This window comes from Salvelinus alpinus, chromosome 9 (genome assembly GCF_045679555.1).
Source record: "Salvelinus alpinus chromosome 9, SLU_Salpinus.1, whole genome shotgun sequence".
NCBI lineage: Eukaryota > Metazoa > Chordata > Actinopteri > Salmoniformes > Salmonidae > Salvelinus > Salvelinus alpinus.
This window is the reverse complement of record NC_092094.1, coordinates 51,356,751-51,383,012: the sequence shown is the minus strand read 5'-3', so window position 1 is coordinate 51,383,012 and position 26,262 is coordinate 51,356,751. Positions and strand designations below refer to the sequence as shown.

Here is a 26,262-nt window from a genome sequence, read left to right as displayed (position 1 = left end):
TGTAGCATTAAGATTTCCCTTCACTGGAACTAAGGGGCCTAGCCCGAACCATGAAAAAAAGCACCAGAGCATTATTACCCCTCCACCAAACTTTACAGTTGGCACTATGCATTCGGGCAGGTAGCATTCTTCTGGCATCCACCAAACCCAGATTTGTCAGTTGGAGATGCTGCCAGATGATTCATTCATCCAGAGAACAGCACTTGGCGGTCCCGTTCTGTAAGCTTGTGTGGTCTACCACTTCGCGGCTAAGCCATTGTTGCTCCTAGACGTTTCCAAAAAAATATTCAATTAAGTAAAATACAATAACAGCAATTGCAGTTGACCGGGGCAGCTCTAGTAGGGCAGAAAAGTGTTTTTGTCCGGGGTTACAACAAAATGTGTGCTGTACTCTAAAACGGAGTTTGTGTCATGACTCCCGCCGAAGTCGGCTCCTCTCCTTGTTCGGGCGGCACTCGGCAGTCGACGTCACCGGTCTTCTAGCCATCGCTGCTCCACCTTTCCTTTTCCATTTGTTTTGTCTTGTTTTCCCGCACACCTGGTTTACATCCCCTCATCACTCTATGTGTATATTATCCTCTGTTCCCCCCATGTCTGTGTGTGTAGTTGTTCGTTACGTTTATTGTGTGACGTGGCAGGCTGGGTTTTTCCGGGTATTGTTTTGAACCCGTGGTATTGTATTGTTGTACATTATTTGTGTGACTAGTGCGCTATTCGCTTTTGCCTTTGGCAGGAGTGTTGTGACGCTGTTGCGTCCGACTGATTTGCTTCTGCCAATTAAAGTGTGCCTGTTCACTTATCTCTGCTCTCCTGCACCTGACTCCAGTTGACCAGTTGCACATCCAGTCTGACAGTTTGGAACATCTGTGCTTCACCACGGGTAAATTAATAAAGGTTGGGTTTTGATTTGAAGATGTCAATTTGCCCACTAACATGGGGTGAACAGCTGCGGTGATTGCTCTCTATACAATAGCATAGACTATGAGACAGATCTGCCCAGCTGCTCCGACTTCGACATTAGACAACACGTTGCAATTTTTTTAAACTTGAGAAATACTGCACCAAACATCTTAGTTAGATGTAGAATTGTGCAACTAAATCATCCTTAGCAAAAACGTACAAATGTATTACAGATCTCTTGAGTTATCTTAGATTTATTCTGGGGATTTTGAGGAAGTGAAATAGGCTTCCGCAGTGTCTCATGGGGGACAAACATCATTAACCAAGCACAGAATCAGTCAGGAAACGCACTTCCAAGAGAGAAATCTCATTTTTCTAATGAGCAACAGAAAAACACACATGCCAATCGGCATGTTCAGTGGCTCTTTAAGTGGATCGCTAACTTGGTCCCAGATATGTCTATGCTCTTGCCAACTCTATTGCTGTTATTGTCAAGCCATACATGTTTGGCATGACAATGAGTGACAAGGAGTTGGCATGATGGCACAAACAGACAGGCACTCAGGGTAGAGGATTGTAGGTGCAGCACAAATTAACCACTATTCAAACCTTATGAACTACTATTGAAAGCTAATGAACCACTATTAAATCTTATGAAACACTATTCAAGTCTTCTTCTGGAACAGGGTGACCAGACTATTGCTGTTGCTTTGTGTGTCTGTGTTCAATTTGTTGTTGACAATGTGAGGCAGGAGCACACGCTCGGTCCTGGGCTCCATCTCGTAGTAAGGGCACACCTTCAGGTGGTCTGACATGGAGGGTACATTGTTGTCAAAACACCATGCTTCTACTGGAGAGAACAGAGTACTGAACTGCCACACCTGGGCAGAGGGAGGGGAGGAGTGGAGGGAGAGTACAGTGGAGGGGAGGAGAATATGAGAGGAGGAAGGAATAGAGAGAAGAGGAGAAAGCAAAAAAGAGGAGAGCAGAGAGGAGGAAGGAGAAGAGAGGAGAGGAAATCAACAAAGGAAAAGCACCGTAAAAAACTAATTTAGAAACTTCTCCTATCTCGGCTAACTCACCACCTTCTTGGCCTTCCACTTGGCCATGCCAGTCTTATAGGTCTTCTTCTCCCAGAGGAGGGAGACCATCCCCCTGTCATGCAGCAGAGAGGAACACACCTCCCTCATGAGGTGGGACACCAGGGCCAGTTGGAACAGGGACAAGCTGTCCAGGAAGCTGGCCATGTGGTGCAGCACCTCGTAGGGCAGAGTGCTCAGAGAGTCCTGGTCCCGTCCTCCTCCACCCCTCGACCTTCGCCTCCTGAGGTTTGAGACTGGTTCTGGAGCAGGCTGGGATTTGGAGTATTGGGGCTCCTCATTTAGAGAGGCAGGGACAGTGGGTCTCAGGCTGAAGCTACTAAGCTCTTTGCTGGAGGTACAGGTTAGATAAAGTTATTGTCAGGGTAATGGTAAGGGCTGTCTGTATGTTTCTATGAGGGAGCTTTCTTACTTGTAGGTGACAGTGGCAGTGTGTGTGGAGGGCTGGAACCTCCTCTGGCTGTAAGTGCAGCCCAGGTAGGCTAGGGGACACCTCTGCTCAAACCAGCCACTAGCACACATCTGTATGTCGTTGTGCACGTTCCTGAATAATAATGATGAGGAACATTCATTTTATTTGTCTAGAAAACATACTAAATTATATCAAGCCATATCAAGGCTACTACACGGCAGAGGGTCAGGTACCTGAAATGGTTGGGCTACCTGAAGTGTTTTGAGCACATTAAGTTTTTGCGGCACTCTCTCTGTTGGAAGTGTTTGAGATACCTGAAGTGTTTGAGGGACCTGAAGTGTTTGGGCTACCTGAAGTGTTTGGAGTACCTGAAGTGTTTGGGGAACTCTCTGCGTTGGAAGGTGTGTCCACAGAGAAAGGTGAAGGCGGAGCTAGACTTGTTGTGTCGGGCCGTCACACCCTTCGCCTGCAGCTGGAGGTGGAGCTGGAGGGGGCGGTCCTCCGTCAGACTGGCCAATGAAGTGTCACGACTGAACGGAGCTGACAGGAAGGCGTAGGTCTGCGTCCCCGTGTCGCTCAGGAGGGCATCGCTGGACTGTGACTCAGCGATCAGGTGACCCCTCTGCTCCTTCTCCAGAGAACACAGCAGACTGGCCTGGAGGATACATGCAGGAAGGGTTTGTGAGTGATATGCACATCCTAACTTTTTACACTGTTGCTGGACAAGATTAAACGCCCACACCATTAGAAATCCACCTTTTTCGAGCTGAAAGACAATGGCCAGAGTTTACCCGTGATGTAAGTCAATAAATCATTGTTTTAGTCAAAGTATGATACATTTGTGCTTGAAGTGACAGAACCGTACTGCCTGCTTCGTGCATATTTGTTAAAGATAGTTTACCATTTTGGAGAAATTGTCAGTTACGTAATTTTGACTGCTCATTAATTTTTTATTTTATTACTATGCTATTTTTTAAGTCATTCCCTCCTCCGTCCTTGACTTTTCCTACATAAGTACGTATATTGAATGCTGTTGATATGATTTTAATATCACAAACAGAACTGGAGTTATAACCAGCTTTAGTAGGGAATGTTGTATTTGAATGGTTTTCCCCGTTGCCCCTCTTCCCCACAGTAGGGCATGCTGCACTCATTCTCCCGACATTGGAATGTTCAGTGCCCAGTTGATAATCACCCCCATAATTGCCTCAAAACTTAACCTAAACTTTACCGAAACTAATTTCACACGTATAACAACAGATATGATACTTTACTTAATGTATGATGGGGAGAAAGGGGGCAAATGGGTGAGTTGATGAGCAAGGGGAAGCGAATGATGGATATTTATGTCATCACTAAAACGTGAATGTACCCTATATCAGTCCACCAAACCCAAGCAGTTTTATCAGTGTACTCTGGCCTACTTGGAGTACACAGTGAGAGATTTAATTCATTTACAATGGCAAGAAGACCAAGACGAATGGATGCACGTGCTGCGTCATCGCTGCTACAATCAAAGGTAAGTCAATATTGCATAATACCTATTGCCATACATATAGATAAACGTATACAATGCTTGAAGTGACAGAACACATGATGTTTTTCCTATGGGAAAATAATCCTAATGTTTTCTACTCTATTGTGTTCCATAGGTTGGCGTGGATGTTTTGAAGAGACTTCATCATGAGTCTGGCATAAGGGCTACGTTTGAGACCTAATGAGGGCCAAGGCAGCAGCACAGATTCCATGGGAGCCTTTGCGTGAGATAGAATTGCTCACAGCTCCCGGGGAGGAGACAGTGCCAGGTGGCCAGATGCACAAAGACAGAACCCAAGACACTTGTGTCACCTGCAAGTGACGTGTTTGTGGGAAGTGTGTCAAGCTAGGGAAAGTGGAAGATTTGTGTCGACTGTTAGGACAAGGAATAAGCGCTAAATGAAATCCAACTGATGTCATTGCGTAAAAATGCACGCCATGTAAGCATGAGCTGACAATAATTGACTATTTATGACTGCTGTCATAGCGACACTTATATTAATTGTAATGCCATTATTGCTTTTGTGCTGATTTTCACTATTTATCGAGCACACTTTGCGCTTATAATGATGTTTAAGCTGTTTTCATTATTTGATGGTGCATTTTGCTGACAGTGTGTCTTTGTGTTTAGGGTAAAAAAGGTATCTTTATAAAAAGGAGCTCCAGCACTTATGTTTTCGGTTTAATAGCTGATACAAAAACACTCAAATAAAATTGATTGAACAATTGAATTTTGGTGGGTTTTGTGGTATTTTGTTTTTACATAAAGTACCAGTCAAAAGTTTGGACACACCTACTCATTCAAGGGTTTTTCTTTATTTTAATATTTTCTAAATTGTTGAATAATAGTGAAGACATCAAAACTATGAAATAACACATGTGGAATCTAGCAGTAACCCAATGTTTTTTTTTAACAATTCTAAATAGATTTTAGATTCTTCAAAGTAGCCACCCTTTGCCTTGATGACAGCTTTGCACACTCTTGGCATTCTCTCAACCAGCTTCACTTGGAAGGAGTTCCAACATATGCTGAGCACTTGTTGGCTGCTTTTCCTTCCCTCTGCGGTCCAACTCATCCCAACCATCTCAATTGGGTTGAGGTTGGGTGATTATGGAAGCCAGGTCATCTGATGCATCACTCCATCACTCTCCTTCTTGGTCAAATAGCCCTTACACAGCCTGGAGGTGTGTTGGGTCATTGTCCCGTTGAAAAACAAATGATAGTCCCACAAGGCCCTCCCATGCCCTCCCTTCTGACCACGACTGACCACGAATCCATCTGACCACGACTCCATTTTGCTCCTCCCGCCCTGTAGGCAGAAACTCAAACAGGATGTACCAGTGATGAGAACTATTCAACACTGGTCTGACCAATCGGAATCCACTCTTCAAGATTGTTTTGATCACGTGGACTGGGAAATGTTCCGGGCAGCCTCAGAGAATAATATCGTTTTATACGCTGATTCTGTGAGTGAGTTTATAAGGAAGTGCATTGGAGAAGTTGTACCCACTGTGACTATTAAAACCTACCCTAACCAGAAACCGGGGATAGACGGCGGCATTCGCTCAAAACTGAAAGCGCAAACAACCGCAATTAACCACGGAAAGATGACTGGGAATGTGGCCGAATACAAACAGTGTAGTTATTCCCTCCGCAAGGCAATCAAACAAGTGAAATGTCGGTATAGGGACAAAGTGTAGTCGCGATTCAACGGCTCAGACACGAGATGTATGTGGCAGGGTCTACAGGCAATCACGGACTACAAAAAGAAAACCAGCCACGTCACTGACACCGACGTCTTTCTTCCAGACAAACTAAGAACCTTCTTTGCCCGCTTTGAGGATAATATAGTGCCACCGATGTGGCCCGCTACCTAGGACTGCAGGCCCTCCTTCTCCGTGGCCGACTTGAGTAAGACATTTAAACGTGTTAACCCTCGCAAGGCTGCCGGCCCAGACGGCATCCCTAGCCTCGTCCTCCGAGCATGCACAGACCAGCTGGCTGGTGTGTTTATGGACATATTCAACCTCTCCCTATCCCCGTCTGCTGTCCCCACATGCTTCAAGATGGCCACCATTGTTCCTGTACCCAAGAAGGCAAAGGTAACTGAACTAAATGACTATCGCCCCATAGCACTCACTTCTGTCATCATGAAGTGCTTTGAGAGACTAGACAAGGATCATATCACCTCCACCTTACCTGCCACCCTAGACCCACTTCAATTTGCATACCTCCCCAATAAGTCCACAGACGGCGCAATCACCATCACACTGCACACTGCCCTATCCCTTCTGGACAAGAGGAACACCTATGTAAGAATGCTGTTCATTGACTACAGCTCAGCATTTAACACCATAGTACCCTCCAAACTCGTCATTAATCTCGAGACCCTGGGTCTCAACCCCACCCTGTGCAACTGGGTCCTGAACTTCCTGACGGGCCGCCCCCAGGTGGTGAGGGTAGGTAACAACATCTCCACCCCGCTGATCCTCAACACTGGGGCCCCACAAGGGTGCGTTCTCAGCCCTCTCCAGTACTCCCTGTTCACCCACGACTGCGTGGCCATGCACGCCTCCAACTCAATCTTGAAGTTTGCAGACGACACTACAGTGGTAGGCTTGATTACCAACAATGACGAGATGGCCTACAGGGAGGAGGTGAGGGCCCTCGGAGTGTGGTGTCAGGAAAAGAACCTCACACTCAATGTCAACAAAACAAAGGAGATGATCGTGGACTTCAGGAAACAGGAGAGGGAGCAGCCCCCTATCCATATCAACGGGACAGTAGTGGAGAGGGTGGAAAGTTTTACGTTCCTCGGCGTACACATCACGGACAAACTGAAATGGTCCACCCACACAGACAGCGTGGTGAAGAAGGCGCAGCAGCGCAGTAGGCTGAAGAAATTCGGCTTGTCACCAAAAACACTCACAAACTTTTACAGATGCGCTCCAGCAGGAATATCTCACTGATCATCCCAAAAGCCAACACCTCATTTGACCGCCTGTCCTTCCAGTTCTCTGCTGCCTGTGACTGGAACGAATTGCAAAAATCGCTGAAGTTGGAGACTTTTATTTCCCTCACCAACTTTAAACATCTGCTATCTGAGCAGCTAACCGATCGCTGCAGCTGTACATAGTCCATCTGTAAACAACCCACCCAATTTACCTACCTCATCCCCTTACTGTTTTTATTTATTTATTTTTCTGCTCTTTTGCACACCAGTATCTCTACTTGCTCATGATCATCTGATGATTTATCACTCCAGTGTTAATCTGCTAAATTGTAATTATTCGCTCCTATGGCCTATTTATTGCCTACCTCATGCCTTTTGCACACAATGTATATAGACTCATTTTGTTTTTTTTCCTACTGTGTTATTGACTTGTTTATTGTTTACTCCATGTGTAACTCTGTGTTGTTGTCTGTTCACACTGCTATGCTTTATCTTGGCCAGGTCGCAGTTGTAAATGAGAACTTGTTCTCAACTAGCCTACCTGGTTAAATAAATAAAAATAACGATGCACAATTGAGAGCATCCTGTCGGGCTGTATCACCGCCTGGTACGGCAACTGCTCCACCCATAACCGTAAGGCTCTCCAGAGGGTAGTGAGGTCTGCACAACGCATCACCGGGGGCAAACTACCTGCCCTCCAGGACACGTACACCAGCCGATGTCACAGGAATGCCAAAAAGATCATCAAGGACAACAACCACCCGAGCCACTGCATGTTCACCCCGCTATCATCCAGAAGTCAAGGTCAGTACAGGTGCATCAAAGCAGGGACCGAAAGACTGAAAAACAGCTTCTATCTCAAGGCCATCAGACTGTTAAACAGCCATCACTAACATTGAGTGGCTGCTGCCAACATACTGACTCAACTCTAGCCACTTTAATAATGGAAAAATTGATGTAATAAATGTATCACTATCCACTTTAAACAATGCCACTTTATATATTGTTTACATACCCTACATTACCCATCTCATATGTATGTACTGTACTCTATACCATCTACTGCATCTTGCCATCTTGATGTAATAAATGTATCACTAGCCACTTTAACAAACCTCCAAACGAGCTTCAATGCCATACAACACTTCTTCCGTGGCCTCCAACTGCTCTTAAACGCTAGTAAAACTAAATGCTTGCTCTTCAACCGATCGCTACCCGCACCTGCCCGCCCGCCTAGCATCACTACTCTGGACGGTTCTGACTTAGAATATGTGGACAACTATAAATACCTAGGTGTCTGGTTAGACTGTAAACTCTCCTTCCAGACTCACATTAAGCATCTCCAATCCAAAGTTAAATCTCGAATTGGCTTCCTATTTCACAACAAAGCCTCCTTCACTCATGCTGCCAAACATACCCTAGTAAAACTGACTATCCTGCTGATCCTTGACTTTGGCGATGTCATTTACAAAATAGCCTCCAACACTCTACAAACAAATCTATCACAGTGCCATCCGTTTTGTCACCAAAGCCCCATATACTACCCACCATTGCGACCTGTATGCTCTCGTTGGCTGGTCCTCGCTACATATTCGTCGCCAAACCCACTGGCTCCAGGTCATCTATAGGTCTTTGCTAGGTAAAGCTCCGCCTTATCTCAGCTCACTGGTCACCATAGCAACACCCACCCGTAGCACGCGCTCCAGCAGGTATATTTCACTTGTCATCCCCAAAGCCAACACCTGCTTTGGCCGCCTTTCCTTCCAGTTCTCTGCTGCCAATGACTGGAACGAATTGCAAAAATCCCTGAAGTTGGAGACTTATATCTCCCTCACTAACTTCAAGCATCGTCTGTCAGAGCAGCTTTCCGATTGCTGCAGCTGTACATTTACATTTACATTTACATTTAAGTCATTTAGCAGACGCTCTTATCCAGAGCGACTTACAAATTGGTGCATTCACCTTATGATATCCAGTGGAACAACCACTTTACAATAGTGCATCTAACTCTTTTAAGGGGGAGGGGGGGGTTAGAAGGATTACTTTATCCTATCCTAGGTATTCCTTAAAGAGGTGGGGTTTCAGGTGTCTCCGGAAGGTGGTGATTGACTCCGCTGACCTGGCGTCGTGAGGGAGTTTGTTCCACCATTGGGGTGCCAGAGCAGCGAACAGTTTTGACTGGGCTGAGCGGGAACTGTACTTCCTCAGAGGTAGGGAGGCGAGCAGGCCAGAGGTGGATGAACGCAGTGCCCTTGTTTGGGTGTAGGGCCTGATCAGAGCCTGAAGGTACGGAGGTGCCGTTCCCCTCACAGCTCCGTAGGCAAGCACCATGGTCTTGTAGCGGATGCGAGCTTCAACTGGAAGCCAGTGGAGAGAGCGGAGGAGCGGGGTGACGTGAGAGAACTTGGGAAGGTTGAACACCAGACGGGCTGCGGCGTTCTGGATGAGTTGTAGGGGTTTAATAGCACAGGCAGGGAGCCCAGCCAACAGCGAGTTGCAGTAATCCAGACGGGAGATGACAAGTGCCTGGATTAGGACCTGCGCCGCTTCCTGTGTGAGGCAGGGTCGTACTCTGCGAATGTTGTAGAGCATGAACCTACAGGAACGGGTCCTGTACACAGCCCATCTGTAAATAGCCCATCCAACCAACTACCTACCTCATCCCTATATAATTTATTCCCTGCTCTTTTGCACACCAGTATTTCTACTTGCACATCCTCATCTGCACATCTATCGGTCCAGTGTTAATTGCTAAATTGTAATTACTTCTCCACTATAGCCTATTTATTGCCATACCTCCTTACTTCATTTGCACACACTGTATACAAGCCAGGTTCATCGTAGCGCTTGATGGTTTTTGCGACTGCACTTGAAGAAACTTTCAAAGTTCTTGAAATGTTCCGTATTGACTTAACGTAATGATGGACTGTTGTTTCTCTTTGCTTCTTTGAGCTGTTCTTGTCATAATATGGACTTGGTCTTTTACCAAATAAGGTTATCTTCTATACACCACCACTACCTTGTCACAACACAACTGATTGGCTCAAACGCATTAAGAAGGAAAGAAATTCCGCAAATGAACTTTTAAGAAGGCACACCTGTTCATTTAAATGCATTCCAGGTGACGACCTCATGAAGCTGGTTGAAAGAATGCCAAGACTGTGCAAAGCTGTCATCAAGGCAAAGGAATGGTTCTTTGAAGAATCACAAATATGAACATTTTTTTGGGTTACTACATGATTCCATATGTGTTATTTCAAAGTTTTGATGTCTTCACTATTATTCTACAATGTAGAAACGAATAAAAATAAAGAAAAACCCTTGAATGAGTTAAGTGTGTCCAAACTTTTGATTGACTGATACTGTATACTCTACAGTGACATAACTAATGAAAATGCTAGTTTGTTATTTGAAATGAGAAAATAAATCGTATATTTAATGCTACCTAATACCTTCATGAAAACAACCAAATTATTATTTTAGCAATAGCATATATGAAATATATGAATTACACTGTTAGAATTTCTCCAGTCCCTCAAGGCCCAGTGGTTCTAGTGTTAATGGGGTGGGTCTCCCATAGACACAAATGCAATAGCAGATGGGTCTGGTCTACTTAGTTCATTGACTTGAATTGATCCAGAGAAAAACAGCAAGTGGGGTCTCGCTTCCTCTTCCTTCTTTTTGCTGTAGCCTGCACCTGGCTGCCTGAGCCATGGAGCAAATTAAAATAAGGGGTGCAAACTAATGTTTTTGCACCTCCCTTTTTTCAACCATTCCATTGATCCTAAAGAGAAATCTCCACCCACCCGGGGCACCGGTACATGCGAAACGAACTCGCCCATTGTCTCAATAGTTAGACTATCCGTATTACCAGAGCTTATATTCTTTCTGCGGAATCGCAGCCCAGATAATGCATTGATATATAGCTAGCTTAATGAGATCTGGAATATGACACAGTTTTGCTGGAATTAGCAAACGGGAAGAGTCAGACAAACGTCAACATGTCAACAGCTTGTGTAGGCACGGTGTAGCTGAGACTCATTTCTTGACAGGTAGGCTGGTAGTCTTTTTAAGAAATAATCATTTTCAACCGTCTTAAATGAAATAGCGCTCACATAACTTTCATTAGCCAGCTACGGTTAGCATACTAGCTAGTTACTCTGACAGCTGTCGGTCAGTATCTTATTTGTCATTATTTCTCTGCTACACATGGAAATCACCACGACGTTCACACCCCCAATTCCTGAATATGTGCTAGCTTAAATGAGAATTTCCGCTCTGGGAAAGGAATTACTCAAAATAGGTGCGGCAACTTCCTCCGAGGTGGGTCCAAATGTTCAGTTAGGCATGAATTGATGCTAATAGGAGACTAATGAACTATAACGGGAGACTATCGGTCCGCAACTACCTTGAACTCTCACCTGCACCTCCTCCCAGATAGGCATGTCCTGTGGCTCCACCCCCAGGTCGCTGGTGTCCACAGCCGCGTCCACCCTCTTCCGGTGTCCGGGGTTCCTGATGCGTGTGTGTTTGGCCGTGAAGCTGGTGGGAATCTTAAAGGTCCTCACTGTGTTGATTTTCATGGGCTCCAGCTGGCTGCAGTAATACATCTGCTTCTTCTTAGTGCCGGCCAGACAGGCCACGCACTGGGGGTTGGGGCGTGTGTCTGTGTGTGTGTGTGTGTCATTAAGTGCCTGTGTCCCTGTGGTGGTCAGGGTCTGTGATTGATGTGACTCCATCTCTTGACCTCTAACTCCTGATGCTTGACCCTGACCTCTGCCCCTTGCCACTGCCTCTTGGTTAGCCTCAGCTATCATGCAGCCTCCCCTCTCCATGTTAAACATGCGCTCCCAGACGTAGGCCACCGGGCCCTCTGATCCTACCACCCTTCCCCTGGCCAGCTCCTCCCTCTCCTCCTGGGTCAGCTCTCTCTCCTCCTCCCTCTCTCTGTCCCTCTCCCTAACCGCCTCCTGAATATTCTCAGGGAGGGGTCCATACCATCCTCGATTAGCAGGAGACACACAGCCAACCCTGTTAGGGAAAGACACTCCTCCATCCACCCCCTGTGCCTCCATGGCCTCCCTCTCCCTCTTCTTCTCTTCCTTCTCCCTCCTCCTCCCCTCCCTTCTCCTCTGCTCCTCCCTCTCCTCCTCTTCCACCCTCTCAATCAGCTCAGGGAAGAGATTCTTCATCTTCAGGGAGTGGAACAAATGGTGCTGATCTCTCAGAGCCATGGCCAGGTCCAGCGCCTCGCCGTGTCCTCCTCCCTCCTCCTCTTCCTTCACTAGGTTATGCTGCAGGGCCGAATGTGTGTGTGACTGGGCGTCCTCGGCTGGCCAGCGGTTCCACTCCATGGAGCAGCACACCACGCTGGCTGGACAGACCTGCAGGTGGGCCGCCAGCCAGGAACGGGGCATGCTGATTGGACAGCCGAAGCCCGCATTTAGGCATGGCACCCTCTCATTGGGGCAGAGTAGCGCATGCTCCTCCTCTTTGCACAGGTGAAAGATGGCGCCACACAGCAGGCGGCAGGGGATGAGCACACATGACACCGAGATCTCCACAGGGGCCTTGCAGTACTGGCTGAAACAGCTGTCACAGTGGCGGTGACCTCTGGGGCGGGAAGGACGAACCTTAGGGGAGGGCAAGACACAGGGAGAGAGGGAGGTAGAGGAAATGAGAGTGAGGGAGAGAGCGAGAAAAACAGAGAGAGGGAAAGAGGGAGGGACAAAGCAAGAGAGAGATAGTCATAGGCAAAGAACATAGGCAAAGAGTCAAAACTACTCTCAATCAAAAACATAAACTCTGTTTTAATAATTTCCCATTTTATGATTGTCGTTATTTGGTTTCAATAGCTATTGAAATTTGATTCATTTTGAGTTCAAATTAATTCTGAACTTACCATATTCACAGACCTTCAGTGTGTCAAATAATTGGTGAATATCCTGAAAAAACAAATAATTGATATGATTAGTCAATAAAGTTGTTTTGTCTCAACCTCCCTAAAGCTAGAGGTAATAACAACAAACAATAACAGTACAGATTTAACACAGACAATCATCTGATTGGACTATCATGGGAATCACATTAACGTTGTTTGCATGTAAACTGTCATTAATCTGCCATAAAGACATGTAATCATACTGTCCTAATATACTCAATGTTGTGCCCTCCTTCCTTTATGTACACAACCATAAAACAAGAATAGACATTGTCAGCTAGAGGCCTGGGGGGTGGTCCAGCGGTTAGTCCCACCACCCCTACGGGTGGTGGTGTATGGTGTTGGCATGGGTACGAATCCGTCCCACTACCTATTTGACACAACGTCTGTGTTCTTATGATCTACCCCTTGTCCAGAAGTGTGCACTCGTTCACTCCCCCTTATGTATTTAAAAGCATTGGATTGGTGCAAGCATACCTGGTGGGAGTTTCCACCATATTCCTCATACAAGTGCGCAATTCTGGGTAAGGTAGAGAATCGGAATGTAGTCCATGTTTTCCCCTGTCTTTCCTGTCCCCTCTAGTCACTTTATATCAACGTAACAAGTAAAAACATGTTTAAAATACAATGAACAAAACTATAATTGCAACATGCAACAATTTCAAAGATTTTACTGACTTATAGTTGAGGAAATCATTCAAATGAAATAAATAAATTAGGCCCTAATCTATGGATTTGTTGGTCACAGATACCTTAAAAGATTGGGCCTCACAATGGGCCTCAGGATCTCGTCAAGGTATTTCTTTGTAAACAAATTGACATCGATGAAATGCAATTGTCTGCGGTTGTGAGACATTCCTGCAGTCATCATGCCAATTGCACACTCCCTCAACATTTGAGACATCTGTGGCATTGTGTTTTGTGATAAAACTGCACATTTTAGTGGCCTTCTATTGTCTCCAGAACAAGGGGCACCTGTGTAATGATCATGCTGTTTAATCAGCTTCTTGATATGCCACACCTGTCAGGTGGATGGATTAACGCTCACTAATAGGAATGTAAACAAATTTGTGGACAGCATTTTGGAGAAATAAGCTTTTTGTGTGAATGGAACATTTCCGGGATCTGTTATTTCAACTCATGAAACATGGGACCAACACTTTACATGTTGCATTTCTAATTCTGTTCAGTGTAGTTTACGAACAATATAATGATTTTCCTACATTTGCATAAATGAATACATTTACAACATGACCTAACTTCCCCCATGATGTATTTTCTGAATACAGTCACGGATAAACGGCGTTGTCGTTCCAGTCAACCCATTTACCTGTTTATTTACTTGGATCCCCATTAGCTTTTACAGCTACTCTTCCTGGGATCCAAATAAAACACTAAGAAAGTAACGAAACACTGATACAGTGATAGACAAGGACAGTCACGCAAACCCCAAAATAATACGAACAATACAACTAAAAAACAGATGTGTGTTAGAGTATGTCTGTGTGTGCGTCACCTCGCAGTCCCCGCCGTTCCTTTAGATGCTGTTTAATCCATTTTTTAAAGTTCATTTTGTTGTTGTTTGGATCCTGACTGGACGAGCAGTGTTCCAAGCCCTGCTGTATTGGTCATCACAGGCACACTATGCATCACTATGCCAACCAACAGTTGCATCATCACTGTACATTCATAAGAATATCATCATGTTTATGTCGCTGTCCAAATCATCTCTTGTATTTATCTCAACTTGAGCATTATTTCCCCTTGCTTCTATCCTAACATTGTGTTTGGTACCAGTTGATTGATTTGATATAATGTTGCACTTCCCTAGTGATAGCGCAAGTCAAGACAGATAGAAAGGAAGGCAGACTGGCGGAGTAGAGAGATGAATGAAATTGAAATAGCATGAATTTTTATCAGGATATTTTCTACTGTTTTTATTTGTCGGCTTTAGGCCTACCGTGCATTCAAAAAGAATTCAGACCACTTGACTTTTTCCACATTTTGTTACGTTACAGCCTTATTCTAAAATTGATTCTACATTTTGTTTTGCAAATGTATTAAAAATTTATATCTGAAATATTATATTTACATAAGTATTTAGACCCTTTACTCAGTACTTTGTTGAAGCACCTTTGGCAGCAATTACAGCATCGAGTCTTCTTGGGTATGACGCTACAAGTTTGGCACACTTGTATTTGGGGAGTTTCTCCCATTCTTCTCTGCAGATCCTGTCAAGCTCTGTCAGTTTGGATGGGGAGCTTTGCTGCACAGATATTTTCAGGTCTCTCCAGAGATTTTTGATCGGGTTCAAGTCCGGGCTCTGGCTGGGCCACTCAAGGACATTCAGAGACTTGTTCCGAAGCCACTCCTGCAATGTCTTGGCTGTGTGCTTATGGTAGTTGTCCTGTTGGAAGGTGAACCTTCACCCCAGTCTGAGGTCCTGAGGGTTCTGGAGCAGGTTTTCATTAAGGATCTCTCAGTACTTTGTTCCGTTAATCTTTTCCTCACACCTGACTAGTATCCCAGTCCCTGCCGCTGAAAAACATGCCCACAGCATGATGCTGCCACCATCATTCTTTTCCGTACGGATGGTGGCAGGTTTCCTCCAGACGTGGCACTTGGCATTCATGCCAAAGTGTTCAATCTTGGTTTCATCAGACCAGAAAATCTTGTTTCTCATGGTGTGAGAGTCTTTAGGTGCCTTTTGGCAAACTCCATGTGGGCTGTCATGTGCCTTTTACTTAGGAGTGGCTTCTGTCTGGCCATAAAGGCCTGATTGGTGAAGTGCTGCAGAGATGGTTGTCCTTCTGGAAGGTTCTCCCATCTCCACAGAGGGGCTCTGGAGCTCTGAGTGACCATCGGGTTCTTGGTCAGCTCCCTGACCAGGCCCTTCTCCCCCGGTTGCTCAGTTTGGCTGGACGGCCAGCTCAAGGAAGAGTCTTGGTAGTTCCAATGTGTTGTTGGGGACCATCAATGCTGCCGAAATGTTTTGGTACACTTCCCTAGATCTGTGCCTCAACACAATCCTGTCTTGGAGCTCAACGGAAAATTCCTTAGACCTCATGGCTTGGATTTTGCTCTGACATGCATTGTCAACTGTGGGACCTTATATAGACAGGTGTGTGCCTTTCCAAATCCTGTCCAATCAATTGAATTTACCACAGGTGGACTCCAATCAAGTTGTAGAATATTTTTTATTCTTCTCCCTTTTCTCTCCAATTTCGATCTTGTCTCATCGCTGCAACTCCCCAACGGGCAGGGGAGAGGCAAAGGTCGAGTCATGCATCCCCCGAAACATGACCCGCCAAACTGCACTTCTGATCACCCGCCCAGCTGCACCAATGTGTCAGAGGAAACACCATTCAAATGATAGACACAATGTAAGTAACCTAATTTATGTCCCTCTTACTGCCCTGAATGCCTCTGTTGAACCTACAGCTATTGTATGCAGTAATATATGGCTATGAACCAGAATTATACTGTTAAAACTGAGGTGGTCTGCCCTAGCAGGAAGTCCACTGTGTGCAGCTTACCCTGCACAAATAAAAATAACCCGAGCATGTTTACCTCTGACAATCTTCCCAGTAATGCAAGAAAAACAATCAAGCATCCCAGAAAAGTGTTAGAAATAGCCCACATTAACATATGTAGCTTAAGAAACAAGGTTCATGAAATCAATCATTTGCTAGTAACAGATGACATTCATGTTCTGACAATCTCTGAAACTCACTTAGATAATACATTTGATGGTACAGTGGTAGCAATACATGGTTATAAGATCTTCAGAAAAGATAGAAATGCCATACGGGGGCGGTGCTGTGGTCTATATTCAGAGCCACATTCCTGTAAAGCTTAGCGAGGATCTCATGTTAAATACTGTTGAAGTAATATGGCTATAGGTTCATCTGCCTCACCTAAAGCCCATTCTGGTGGGAAGCTGCTATAGATCACCAGGTGCTAACAGTCAGTATCTGGATAACATGTGTGAAATGCCTGATAATCTGTGATATCAATAGAGACGTATAATTTCTGGGTGATTTAAATATTGACTGGCTTTCATCAGCCTGCCCACTCAAAAAAGAAAAAGCTTCAAACTGTAATTAGTGCCTCCAACCTGGTTCAGGTTATCAATCAAATTACCTTGGTATTTACAAACAGCACATAAATGAAATCAACATGTATTGATCATATCTTTACTAATACTGCAGAAATTAGTTTGAAAGCAGTATCCAAATCCATTGGATGTAGTGATCACAATATAGTAGCCATATCTAGGAAAGCCAGTATAGTACGTAATTTTGTAGTGATTCCTATGTTTTTGGTCCGTGGTGTGTAATGACGAGCAACCAGATGCTGCACTTGACACATTTATGAAATTGCCTATCCCAGTTACTACTTTGCATTCACCCATTAAGAAAATGACGGAAAAACTGTTAAATCCCCGTGGATTGATGAGGAATTGAAACATTGTATGGTTGAGAGGGATGAGGCAAAAGAGATGGCAAATAGGTCTGGCTGTACAACCGATTGGAAAATGTACTACAAATTGAGAAATCGTGACAAAACTGAATAAAAAGAAGAAACTACACTTTGAAACAAAGATAAATGACATAGAGGATGATAGTAAAAATCTTTGGAGCACCTTAAATGAAAAAGGCAAACTCAGCTCCATCATAAATCAGCTGGCTCATTCATCACAAAACCCACTGATATTGCCAACTATTTTAATGATTTTTTAATTAGCCAGATTAGCAAACTTAGGCATGACATGCCAGAAACAAACGCTGACACTACCCATCCAAGTATATCGGACCAAATTATGAAAGACAAGCATTGTAATTTTGAATTCCGTAAAGTAAGTGTGGAAGAGGAAAAAATGTATTGTTGTCTATCAACAATGACAAGCCACCAGGGTCTAACAACTTGGATGGAAAATTACTGAGGATAATAGCAGACGATATTGCCACTGCTATTTGCCATATCTTAAATTTAAGGCTACTTTCTAGTGTGCCCTCAGGCCTGGATGGAAGCAAAAGTTATTCCCCTACCTGTAACGGCTGTCGTAGTCGTTTTCCTCCTCAGACGAGGAGGAGCATGTATTGGACCAAGATGCGGATTGGTAAGTATTCATATTTTAATGGGAAAACAACAAACACTACAAAATACAACAACCAACAAACGTGACTAACCTGAAACAGTCCTGTGTGGCCCAAACACTGACACAGGAACAAACACCCACAAAACACAAGTGAAACCCTGGCTGCCTTAGTATGATTCTCAATCAGGGACAACGATTCACAGCTGTCTCTGATTGAGAATCATACCAGGCCGAACACAAAATCCCAACATAGAAAATCAAACCTAGACCAACCCACCCAACTCACGCCCTGACCAACTAAAACAAATACATGACAAAGGAAAACAGGTCAGGAACGTGACAGAACCCCCCCCCTTAAGGTGCGAACTCCGGGCGCACCAGCACAAAGTCTAGGGGAGGGTCTGGGTGGGCGTCTGTCCACGGTGGCGGCTCTGGCGCTGGTCGTGGTCCCCACCCCACCATAGTCAACCCCCGCTTCCGTGGCCTCCTCCCAATATTCACCCTCCATGTCAATCCCACTATTCCAAAGGGCAGTAACAGACTGAGGGGTAGCACCTGACTGAGGGGTAGCACCTGACCGAGGGGTAGCACCTGACCGAGGGGTAGCACCGGACCAAGGGGCAGCACCGGACCAAGGGGCAGCACCAGGATAAGGGGCAGCACCAGGATAAGGGGCAGCACCAGGATAAGGGGCAGCTCCGGACTGAGGGGCGGATCCTGGCTGGCTGGCTCTGGCGGATCCTGGCTGGCTGGCGGATCCTGGCTGGCTGGCTCTGGCGGATCCTGGCTGGATGACGGCTCTGGCGGATCCTGGCTGTACGGCTCTGGCGGATCCTGGCTGTACGGCTCATGGCTGGCTGACGGATCTGGCTGCTCATGGCTGGCTGACGGATCTGGCTGCTCATGGCTGGCTGACGGATCTGGCTGCTCATGGCTGGCTGACGGATCTGGCTGCTCATGGCTGGCTGACGGATCTGGCTGCTCATGGCTGGCTGACGGATCTGGCTGCTCATGGCTGGCTGACGGATCTGGCTGCTCATGGCTGGCTGACGGATATGGCTGATCCTGTCTGGCGGAAGGCTCTGGCTGATCCTGTCTGGCGGAAGGCTCTGGCTGATCCTGTCTGGCGGAAGGCTCTGGCTGATCCGGTCTGGCGGAAGGCTTTGGCTGATCCGGTCTGGCGGAAGGCTCTAGCGGCTCCTGTCTGGCGGAAGGCTCTAGCGGCTCCTGTCTGGCGGACGGCTCTATAGGCTCATGGCAGACGGGCGGCTTTGCAGGCTCATGGCAGACGGGCGGCTTTGAAGGCTCAATACAGACGGGCAGTTCATGCGGCGCTTGGCAGACGGACAGTTCAGACAGCGTTGGGCAGACGGGCAGTTCAGGCGCCGTTGGGCAGACGGGCAGTTCAGGCGCCGTTGGGCAGACGGGCAGTTCAGGCGCCGTTGGGCAGACGGGCAGTTCAGGCGCCGTTGGGCAGACGGCCGACTCTGACCTGCTGAGGCGCACAGTAGGCCTGGTGCGTGGTGCCGGAACTGGTGGTACCGGACTGGAGACACGCACCTCAAGGCTAGTGCAGGGAGCAGGAACAGGGCACACTGGACTCTCGATGCGCACTATAGGCCTGGTGCGTGGTACCGGAACTGGAGGTACCGGGCTGAGGGCACGCACCTCAGGGCGAGTGCGGGGAGAAGGAACAGTGCGTACAGGGCTCTGGAGACGCACAGGAGGCTTGGTGCGTGGTGCCGGAACTGGTGGTACTAGGCTGGAGACACGCACCACAGGGAGAGTGCGTGGAGGAGGAACAGGGCTCTGGAGACGCACTGGAAGCCTGGTGTAGGCACTGGTGGTACTGGGCTGGGGCCACGCACCATAAGGCGAGTGCGGGGTGCTGGAACTGGAGGTACTGGGCTGGGGCGGGAAGGTGGCGCCGGATATACCGGACCGTGAAGGAGGACACGCGCTCTTGAGCACCGAGCCTCCCCAACCCTACCAGGTTGAATGGTCCCCGTAGCCCTGCCAGTGCGGCGAGGTGGAATAGCCCGCACTGGGCTATGCAGGCGAACCGGGGACACCACCTGTAAGGCTGGTGCCATGTACGCCGGCCCGAGGAGACGTACTGGAGGCCAGATATGTTGGGCCGGCTTCATGGCACCCGGCTCGATGCCCAACCTAGCCCTCCCAGTGCGGCAAGGTGGAATAGCCCGCACTGGGCTAAGCACGCGTACTGGGGACACCGTGCGCTCCACCGCATAACACGGTGTCTGACCAGTACGACGCCCTCTCACTCCACGGTAAGCCCGGGGAGTTGGCTCGGGTATCCAACCCGGCTTCGCCACACTCCCCTTTAGCCTCCCCCCAAGAAATTTTTGGGTGAGCCTCTCGGGCTTCCAGCCGCTCTGCCTTGCTTTCGCCTCATAAAACCTCCTCTCCGCTTTGGGGCGGCGACACTCCACTGGCTCTGCCCAGGGTCCTTTACCGTCTAGGATTTCCTCCCAAGTCCATTCCTCATTTCCCCATTGCTGTTGTTCTTGCCTTCCTTCTCCAATCCGCTTGGTCCTGTTATGGTGGGTGTTTCTGTAACGGCTGTCGTAGTCGTTTTCCTCCTCAGACGAGGAGGAGCATGTATCGGACCAAGATGCGGATTGGTGAGTATTCATATTTTAATGGGAAAACAACAAACACTACAAAATACAACAACCAACAAACGTGACTAACCTGAAACAGTCCTGTGTGGCCCAAACACTGACACAGGAACAAACACCCACAAAACACAAGTGAAACCCTGGCTGCCTTAGTATGATTCTCAATCAGGGACAACGATTCACAGCTGTCTCTGATTGAGAATCATACCAGGCCGAACACAAAATCCCAACATAGAAAATCAAACCTAGACCAACCCACCCAACTCACGCCCTGACCAACTAAAACAAATACATGACAAAGGAAAACAGGTCAGGAACGTGACACTACCTAAGAATAGTAAAGCCCCCTTTACTGGCTCAAATAGCCGACCAATCAGCCTATTACCAACCCTTAGTAAACTTCTGCTAACTTCACCTAGACTATAACTTCAACTAGAATACGACTTCAACTAGACTATGACTTCAACTAGACTATAACTTCAACTAGACTAACTTCAACTAGACTATAACTTCAACTAGACTATGACTTCAACTAGACTACGACTTCAACTAGACTATAACTTCAACTAGACTATAACTTTAGACTATAACTTCAGCTAGACGATAACTTCAACTAGACGATAACTTCAACTAGTCTATAACTTCAACTAGACTATAACTTCAACTAGACTACAACTTCAACTCAATCAAATAGGTTTTTTGACTATTGTAGCTTCTCTATGACCAGAAATGTCCAAAAAAAGTGTGAATTTGGCACACAATTGTCTATCTAGTCTGTCTGTGTGGCTAGGAGTCAATCCAGAATTTACCTCTAATCCAGAATTTACAGTATATCACTTGTGGTCCAAGAGAGCTGCGGCGTGTGGAGGTATTTGTCCCAACCCAACACTAATACACCTGATTTAAATTATCAACTAATTCATCAAGACCTTGATTAGCTGAATATCATGTGTTAGTGCTGGGCTAGGGCAGAACCCGGTTCATACTGCAACCAGGGTTAGGGCATTGTCTTAAATCAGTGTGGCGAACTGAGCGACTAGTGTTGCTTAGTAGTGTCACCACCTCAATTCCATTTAATTCAGTCAATTCAAGAAATAAACAAAAATTACAACTCCAATAAAAAAAAAACTCAGTGCTTGTATATGAGAAAAACATTTTAATTTCAGTTTACTTCCTGAATTGTCTGAATAGAAATGCAATTGATCTCAACCTTGACTGCAACCCTCCAGAACCAGGAGTTCAGAACAGTGTACTTACTAATCTGACACAGTGTTGTCTTACCAGGGTATCAACGCTGAAGAGTCTTTCTTCTTGTCTCTCTCTCCTCTGAGGCTGAGGTCCAGCTTTTAGCTTTTATAATAACTATTCCAGTCAGTCACCTCATCAGTCAGACAGTCAGTCATACAGACAGTCGGTTAGTCAGTCAGTCATCCCTGCATGCGTTACAGTCCTGAAAATTCATTACGACATTGACCAGGGCAGTTTAAATATAGCCAGGTTGCATTCTGGTCCACAGGGTGAAGGGGGTCTCTCTCTGGAGCAGTGGAGTCAGGTTACACCGTGAGACAGACAGAAGGAAACCACTGCACATATTTCATTAGTGTTTCAAGGCGTTATAGATTCAACATGGGTGTCATGTTGTCAATCAGTTCAGTGTGTCTTTAATGATAAGTGTCAGTGTGTCTGACTGTCTCCCCATGGTAGAAACTGTCATGGGTTAGGCAGGCAGGCTTTTGTGGGTTGGACAGAGTTGCTTGCCATATTGCTTACACCCATTCAGTTGTTTTCAGCTCTACAAGGGGCCATCAAGGCTTGTCTGAGGGGTAGGGCTATACTATACTAAGACTGGGAGGCAGGAGTTGATACCCAACTGGGGCAATCATAGCTTTACTTTCATGCAAGTTGTTTCGTAAACAACCACTACATGGAGTCTTCCTCACATGGACTTAGTTGAACATCACATCTTTGTATCCCATTGGGCAGTGCCATTGAGGCCATCTCCATTTTGAAGAAGTCAATTTTCTTATTATACTACTTGAGTTGGTTAACACACTTAAACGGTGCATACTGCCACCTGGAGTGTGTTGTTTGAACAGGTATGAAGCCAAGGTTGCCGATTTACTTTCACCTGCAGTTATGGAATATTTGCTCACAAGTATAATTCCTTGGCAGATCCCTCCTGATGACCTGGATGTAATTGTGTGATCCTTCCTAAAACCATGGGAAGTCCCACCCAGTTGACTACTTTAAAATGGTGTAAGTCATCAATGGCAATGTCCATGCAAAATACGGTTATTTCCAGGCAGTGTTTGTATTTGTATGTATTAGGGATCCCCATTAGCTGCTGGGGTTCAAACACATTAAGTCACTTAATATATTACATATAAAACAACATATAAAACAGTACATCATATAACATTATTACACCACTACAAAACAAAATGTATAATTCCACCATACAACAATATTACACTGTACGTGTGTATATATTAGTGTTTGTGTGCCTGTCTCCTCACAGTCCTCGCTGTTTCACAGGTGTATTTTTATCCGTTTTCTTAATTGGATTCCACTACTTGCATCAGTTCCATGGAGTCATGGCTCTATATTGTACTTTGCGCCTCCCATAGTCTGTTTTGGACATGGGGATTGTGAAGAGACCTCTGGTGGCATGTCTTGTGGAGTATGCATGGGTGTCCAAGCTGTGTGCCAGTACATTAAGCAGACAGCTCAATGCATTCAGCTTGCCAACACTTCTTACAAAAACAAGTAGTGATGAAGTCAATCTCTCCTCCACTTTGAGCCATGAGAGATTGACATGCCTATCACTAATGTTAGCTCTCTGTGTACATTTAAGGGCCAGCCGTGCTGCCCTGTTCTGAGCCTATTGTAATTTTCCTAAGTCCCTCTTTGTGGCACCTGACCACACGACTGAACAGTAGTCCGGGTGTGACAAAACGAGGGCCTGTAGGACCTGGCTTAGGTTTAGGGTTTAGCGAATGATTTGTCCCAAATACAATGGTTTTCGTTTTTGAAATATTTAGGATTAACTTATTCCTTGCCACCCATTCTGAAACTAACAGCAGCTCTTTGTTAAGTGTTAAAAACTTCTTATGGCTGCAGGGGGAGTATTGAGTAACTTGGAAAAATGTGCCCATTTCAAACGGCCTCGTACTCAATTCTTGCTCGTACAATATGCATATTATTATTACTATTGGATAGAAAACACTCTCTAGTTTCTAAAACCGTTTGAATTATTTCTCTAAGTGAAACAGAACTCATTCTGCAGCCCACTTCCTATCCGGAAGTGAGATTTCTGAACGCGAGGTCTCTGTTCAAGAGCTTGCCTATAAATGGGCATGACACTTCATACACCTTCCCCTGGATTTCAAGAGGAAGTGAGAGCAGAAATGAGTTGATTATCTTGTTCTGAGGTGGAATAAATCATCTTGGAATGAGAGGTCCGCCATTTTTTTTTTTTTCGAAAGCGCGAAGTTGGACCTGGAATCGCTTTCTGGAAAGCTGTCGTTATGGGCGAATACAATCTCCGGCTTAGATTTTATTTGATACATGTCACAATATCATCCTACAGTATGTTTTTTCAATATAGTTTTATTATATTATTGAAATTTATTCGGGACGTTAGGCGTGTTGCGTTGTTTGACTTTGTTCACGAAGGAGAGCTTAGCGCCGCATGGCCAGTGTGCTTGCTAATTCAAGAGGGAAAGAGGTCGTTCTGAATCCAAACAAAGAAGGTTCTGGACAAAGGACCCCTTGTACAACATTCTGATGGAAGATCAACAAAGGTAGGACCCAATTTGGGATGCTATTTCATATATCTGTCGAACTGTGCTATCGCCACCTTTTTCCTTGAATCAATGGTGTTGTGTGTTAGCGATTGTAGTAAGCTAATATAACGCTATATTGTGTTTTCGCTGTAAAACACTTTAAAAAAATTAGTTTTCCGCTAATATTTCATCAATCGACAGTTTCTGGTTAGGGAAGGTTTTAATAGTCACAGTGGGTACAACAGCTCCTATACACTTCCTTATAAACTCACTCACCGATTCAGCGTATACGTCAATGTTATTCTCTGAGGCTACCCGGAACAAATCCGATACCACGTGACCCAGTCCACGTGATCGAAGTAATCTTGAAGCGTGGAATCCGATTGGTCAGACCAGAGTTGGATAGACCTAAGCACAGGGGCTTCCTGTTTTAGTTTCTACTTATAGGAGGGGAGCAACAAGATCGAGTCATGGTCAGATTTGCCAAAAGGAGGGCGGGGGAGAGCCTTGTATGCATCGTGGAAGTTAGAGTAGCAATGGTCGAGTGTGTTACTCGCTGGTGCACTGTAATCGATATGCTGATAGAATTTAGGTAGCCTTGTTCTCAAATTAGCTTTGTTAATTTAGCTTTGTTACCACTCTCCAGGTTGCTGAGGCACTGTTCCAGCAGGTATTCTGGCACTATGGCCTTCCGGATGACATTGTCTCCGACCGTGGCATGCAAATCATCTCACGGGTATGGAAAGCCTTCATGGAGAAGCTGGGGGTCACGGTCAGCCTCACTTCCGGGTACCAGCCTCAGTCTAACGGGAAGGTGGAGAGGATGAACCAGGATCTGCGGTTCCTGAGGAGTCACTGCCAGGACCGGCAGGGGGAGTGGGCCCGATTCCTTCCCTGGGCGGAGTAAGCTCATTCCGTCACTCCTCCACCGGGCTGACTCCCTTCTAGTGTGTTTTGGGTTATCAGCCAGCCCTGGCTCCGTGGACCCTGAGCCAGACCGAAGATCCTGCGGTGGTTGAGTGGTTCAGGCGCACAGAAGAGGTTTGGAACAAGGCCCACGTGAGGCTCCAGTACGCTGTCTGCTGCAAGAAGGAGCAGGTGGATCGCCAACGCAATGAGGCTCCTGTGTTCCAGCCTGGTGATCGCGTCTGGCTCTCTTCCAGGAACCTCCAACTCTGCCTACCCTGTAAGAAGCTGAGCCCCCAGTTTGTGGGGGCCCAGCTAGGTAACATAGAGTACAGCTCCCCACCAACTACCGGATCTCACCCTCTTTTCATGTTTCCATCCTCAGGCCGGTGGTTCCTGGTCCCCTGGCTGATGCCGTCCCACACGATGCCCTGCCTATGCTGTCAGATCCCTCTTGGACTCCCGATGTTGTGGGGTCGGTTCCTGTACCTGGTGGACTTGGAGGGGTACGGTCCAGACTAGCGGTGTTGGGTTCTGGTGGACTACATTCTAGATCCCAAAATCATCTGAGATTTCCACCTTCGCAGTCCACCTTCCACCTTCGCCGTCTTCGGCGCCGGGGCCGTCGTCCTGGCCAGCGTTGTCCTGCAGCTGGAGCCACGCGTAGGGGCTGGGTGGGTGGGGGGCTACTGTCCCGCTCTGGCACTCAATGTCACCGGTTTACTAACCACCGGTCCTGGCAACCCATCATGAGGCACATCTGGTCTTCATCACTACTCTGATTATTCCCCCTTTATCTAACACTCCCTAGCATCACTCTTCAGGCAGTATTGTTTATGTGTTCACATCCAGGCGCTTTCTTGTTATCATAAAACTCACTACCTCCTTCCTGACTCCCAGCGTCATCGTTACACATAGTGGTAATTAGAAAGCAATTCTGTATCACCAACTCAAAAACCAATAGCTTTGTGAAACATAGCCTTCA

At 46.3% G+C, this 26,262-nt stretch overlaps 1 protein-coding gene across 1 annotated transcript; it reads right to left on the bottom strand.

Annotated features, from left to right (window-relative positions):
- Positions 1–1,138: 1,138 nt before the first annotated feature.
- On the bottom strand, positions 1,139–22,018 carry LOC139530317 (F-box only protein 40-like). The gene is made up of 7 exons (XM_071326607.1): positions 21,868–22,018; positions 12,805–12,847; positions 11,324–12,535; positions 2,781–3,067; positions 2,413–2,544; positions 1,983–2,331; positions 1,139–1,781 (listed from the first exon to the last, which is right to left on the bottom strand). Exons 2-7 carry the CDS (start codon positions 12,805–12,807, stop codon positions 1,566–1,568), a joined length of 2,199 nt encoding a protein of 732 aa, XP_071182708.1. The 5' UTR covers positions 12,808–12,847; positions 21,868–22,018; the 3' UTR covers positions 1,139–1,565.
- Positions 22,019–26,262: the final 4,244 nt, after the last annotated feature.

Excerpts from the sequence above, each read along its gene's own strand:
- LOC139530317 (XM_071326607.1), bottom strand. Across the intron at positions 2,545-2,780 it reads GAGTTCCCCAAACACTTCAG|GAACGTGCACAACGACATAC; the intron begins GTACTCCAAACA and ends ATTATTATTCAG. Across the intron at positions 1,782-1,982 it reads AGTGGAAGGCCAAGAAGGTG|GTGTGGCAGTTCAGTACTCT; the intron begins GTGAGTTAGCCG and ends CCCTCTGCCCAG.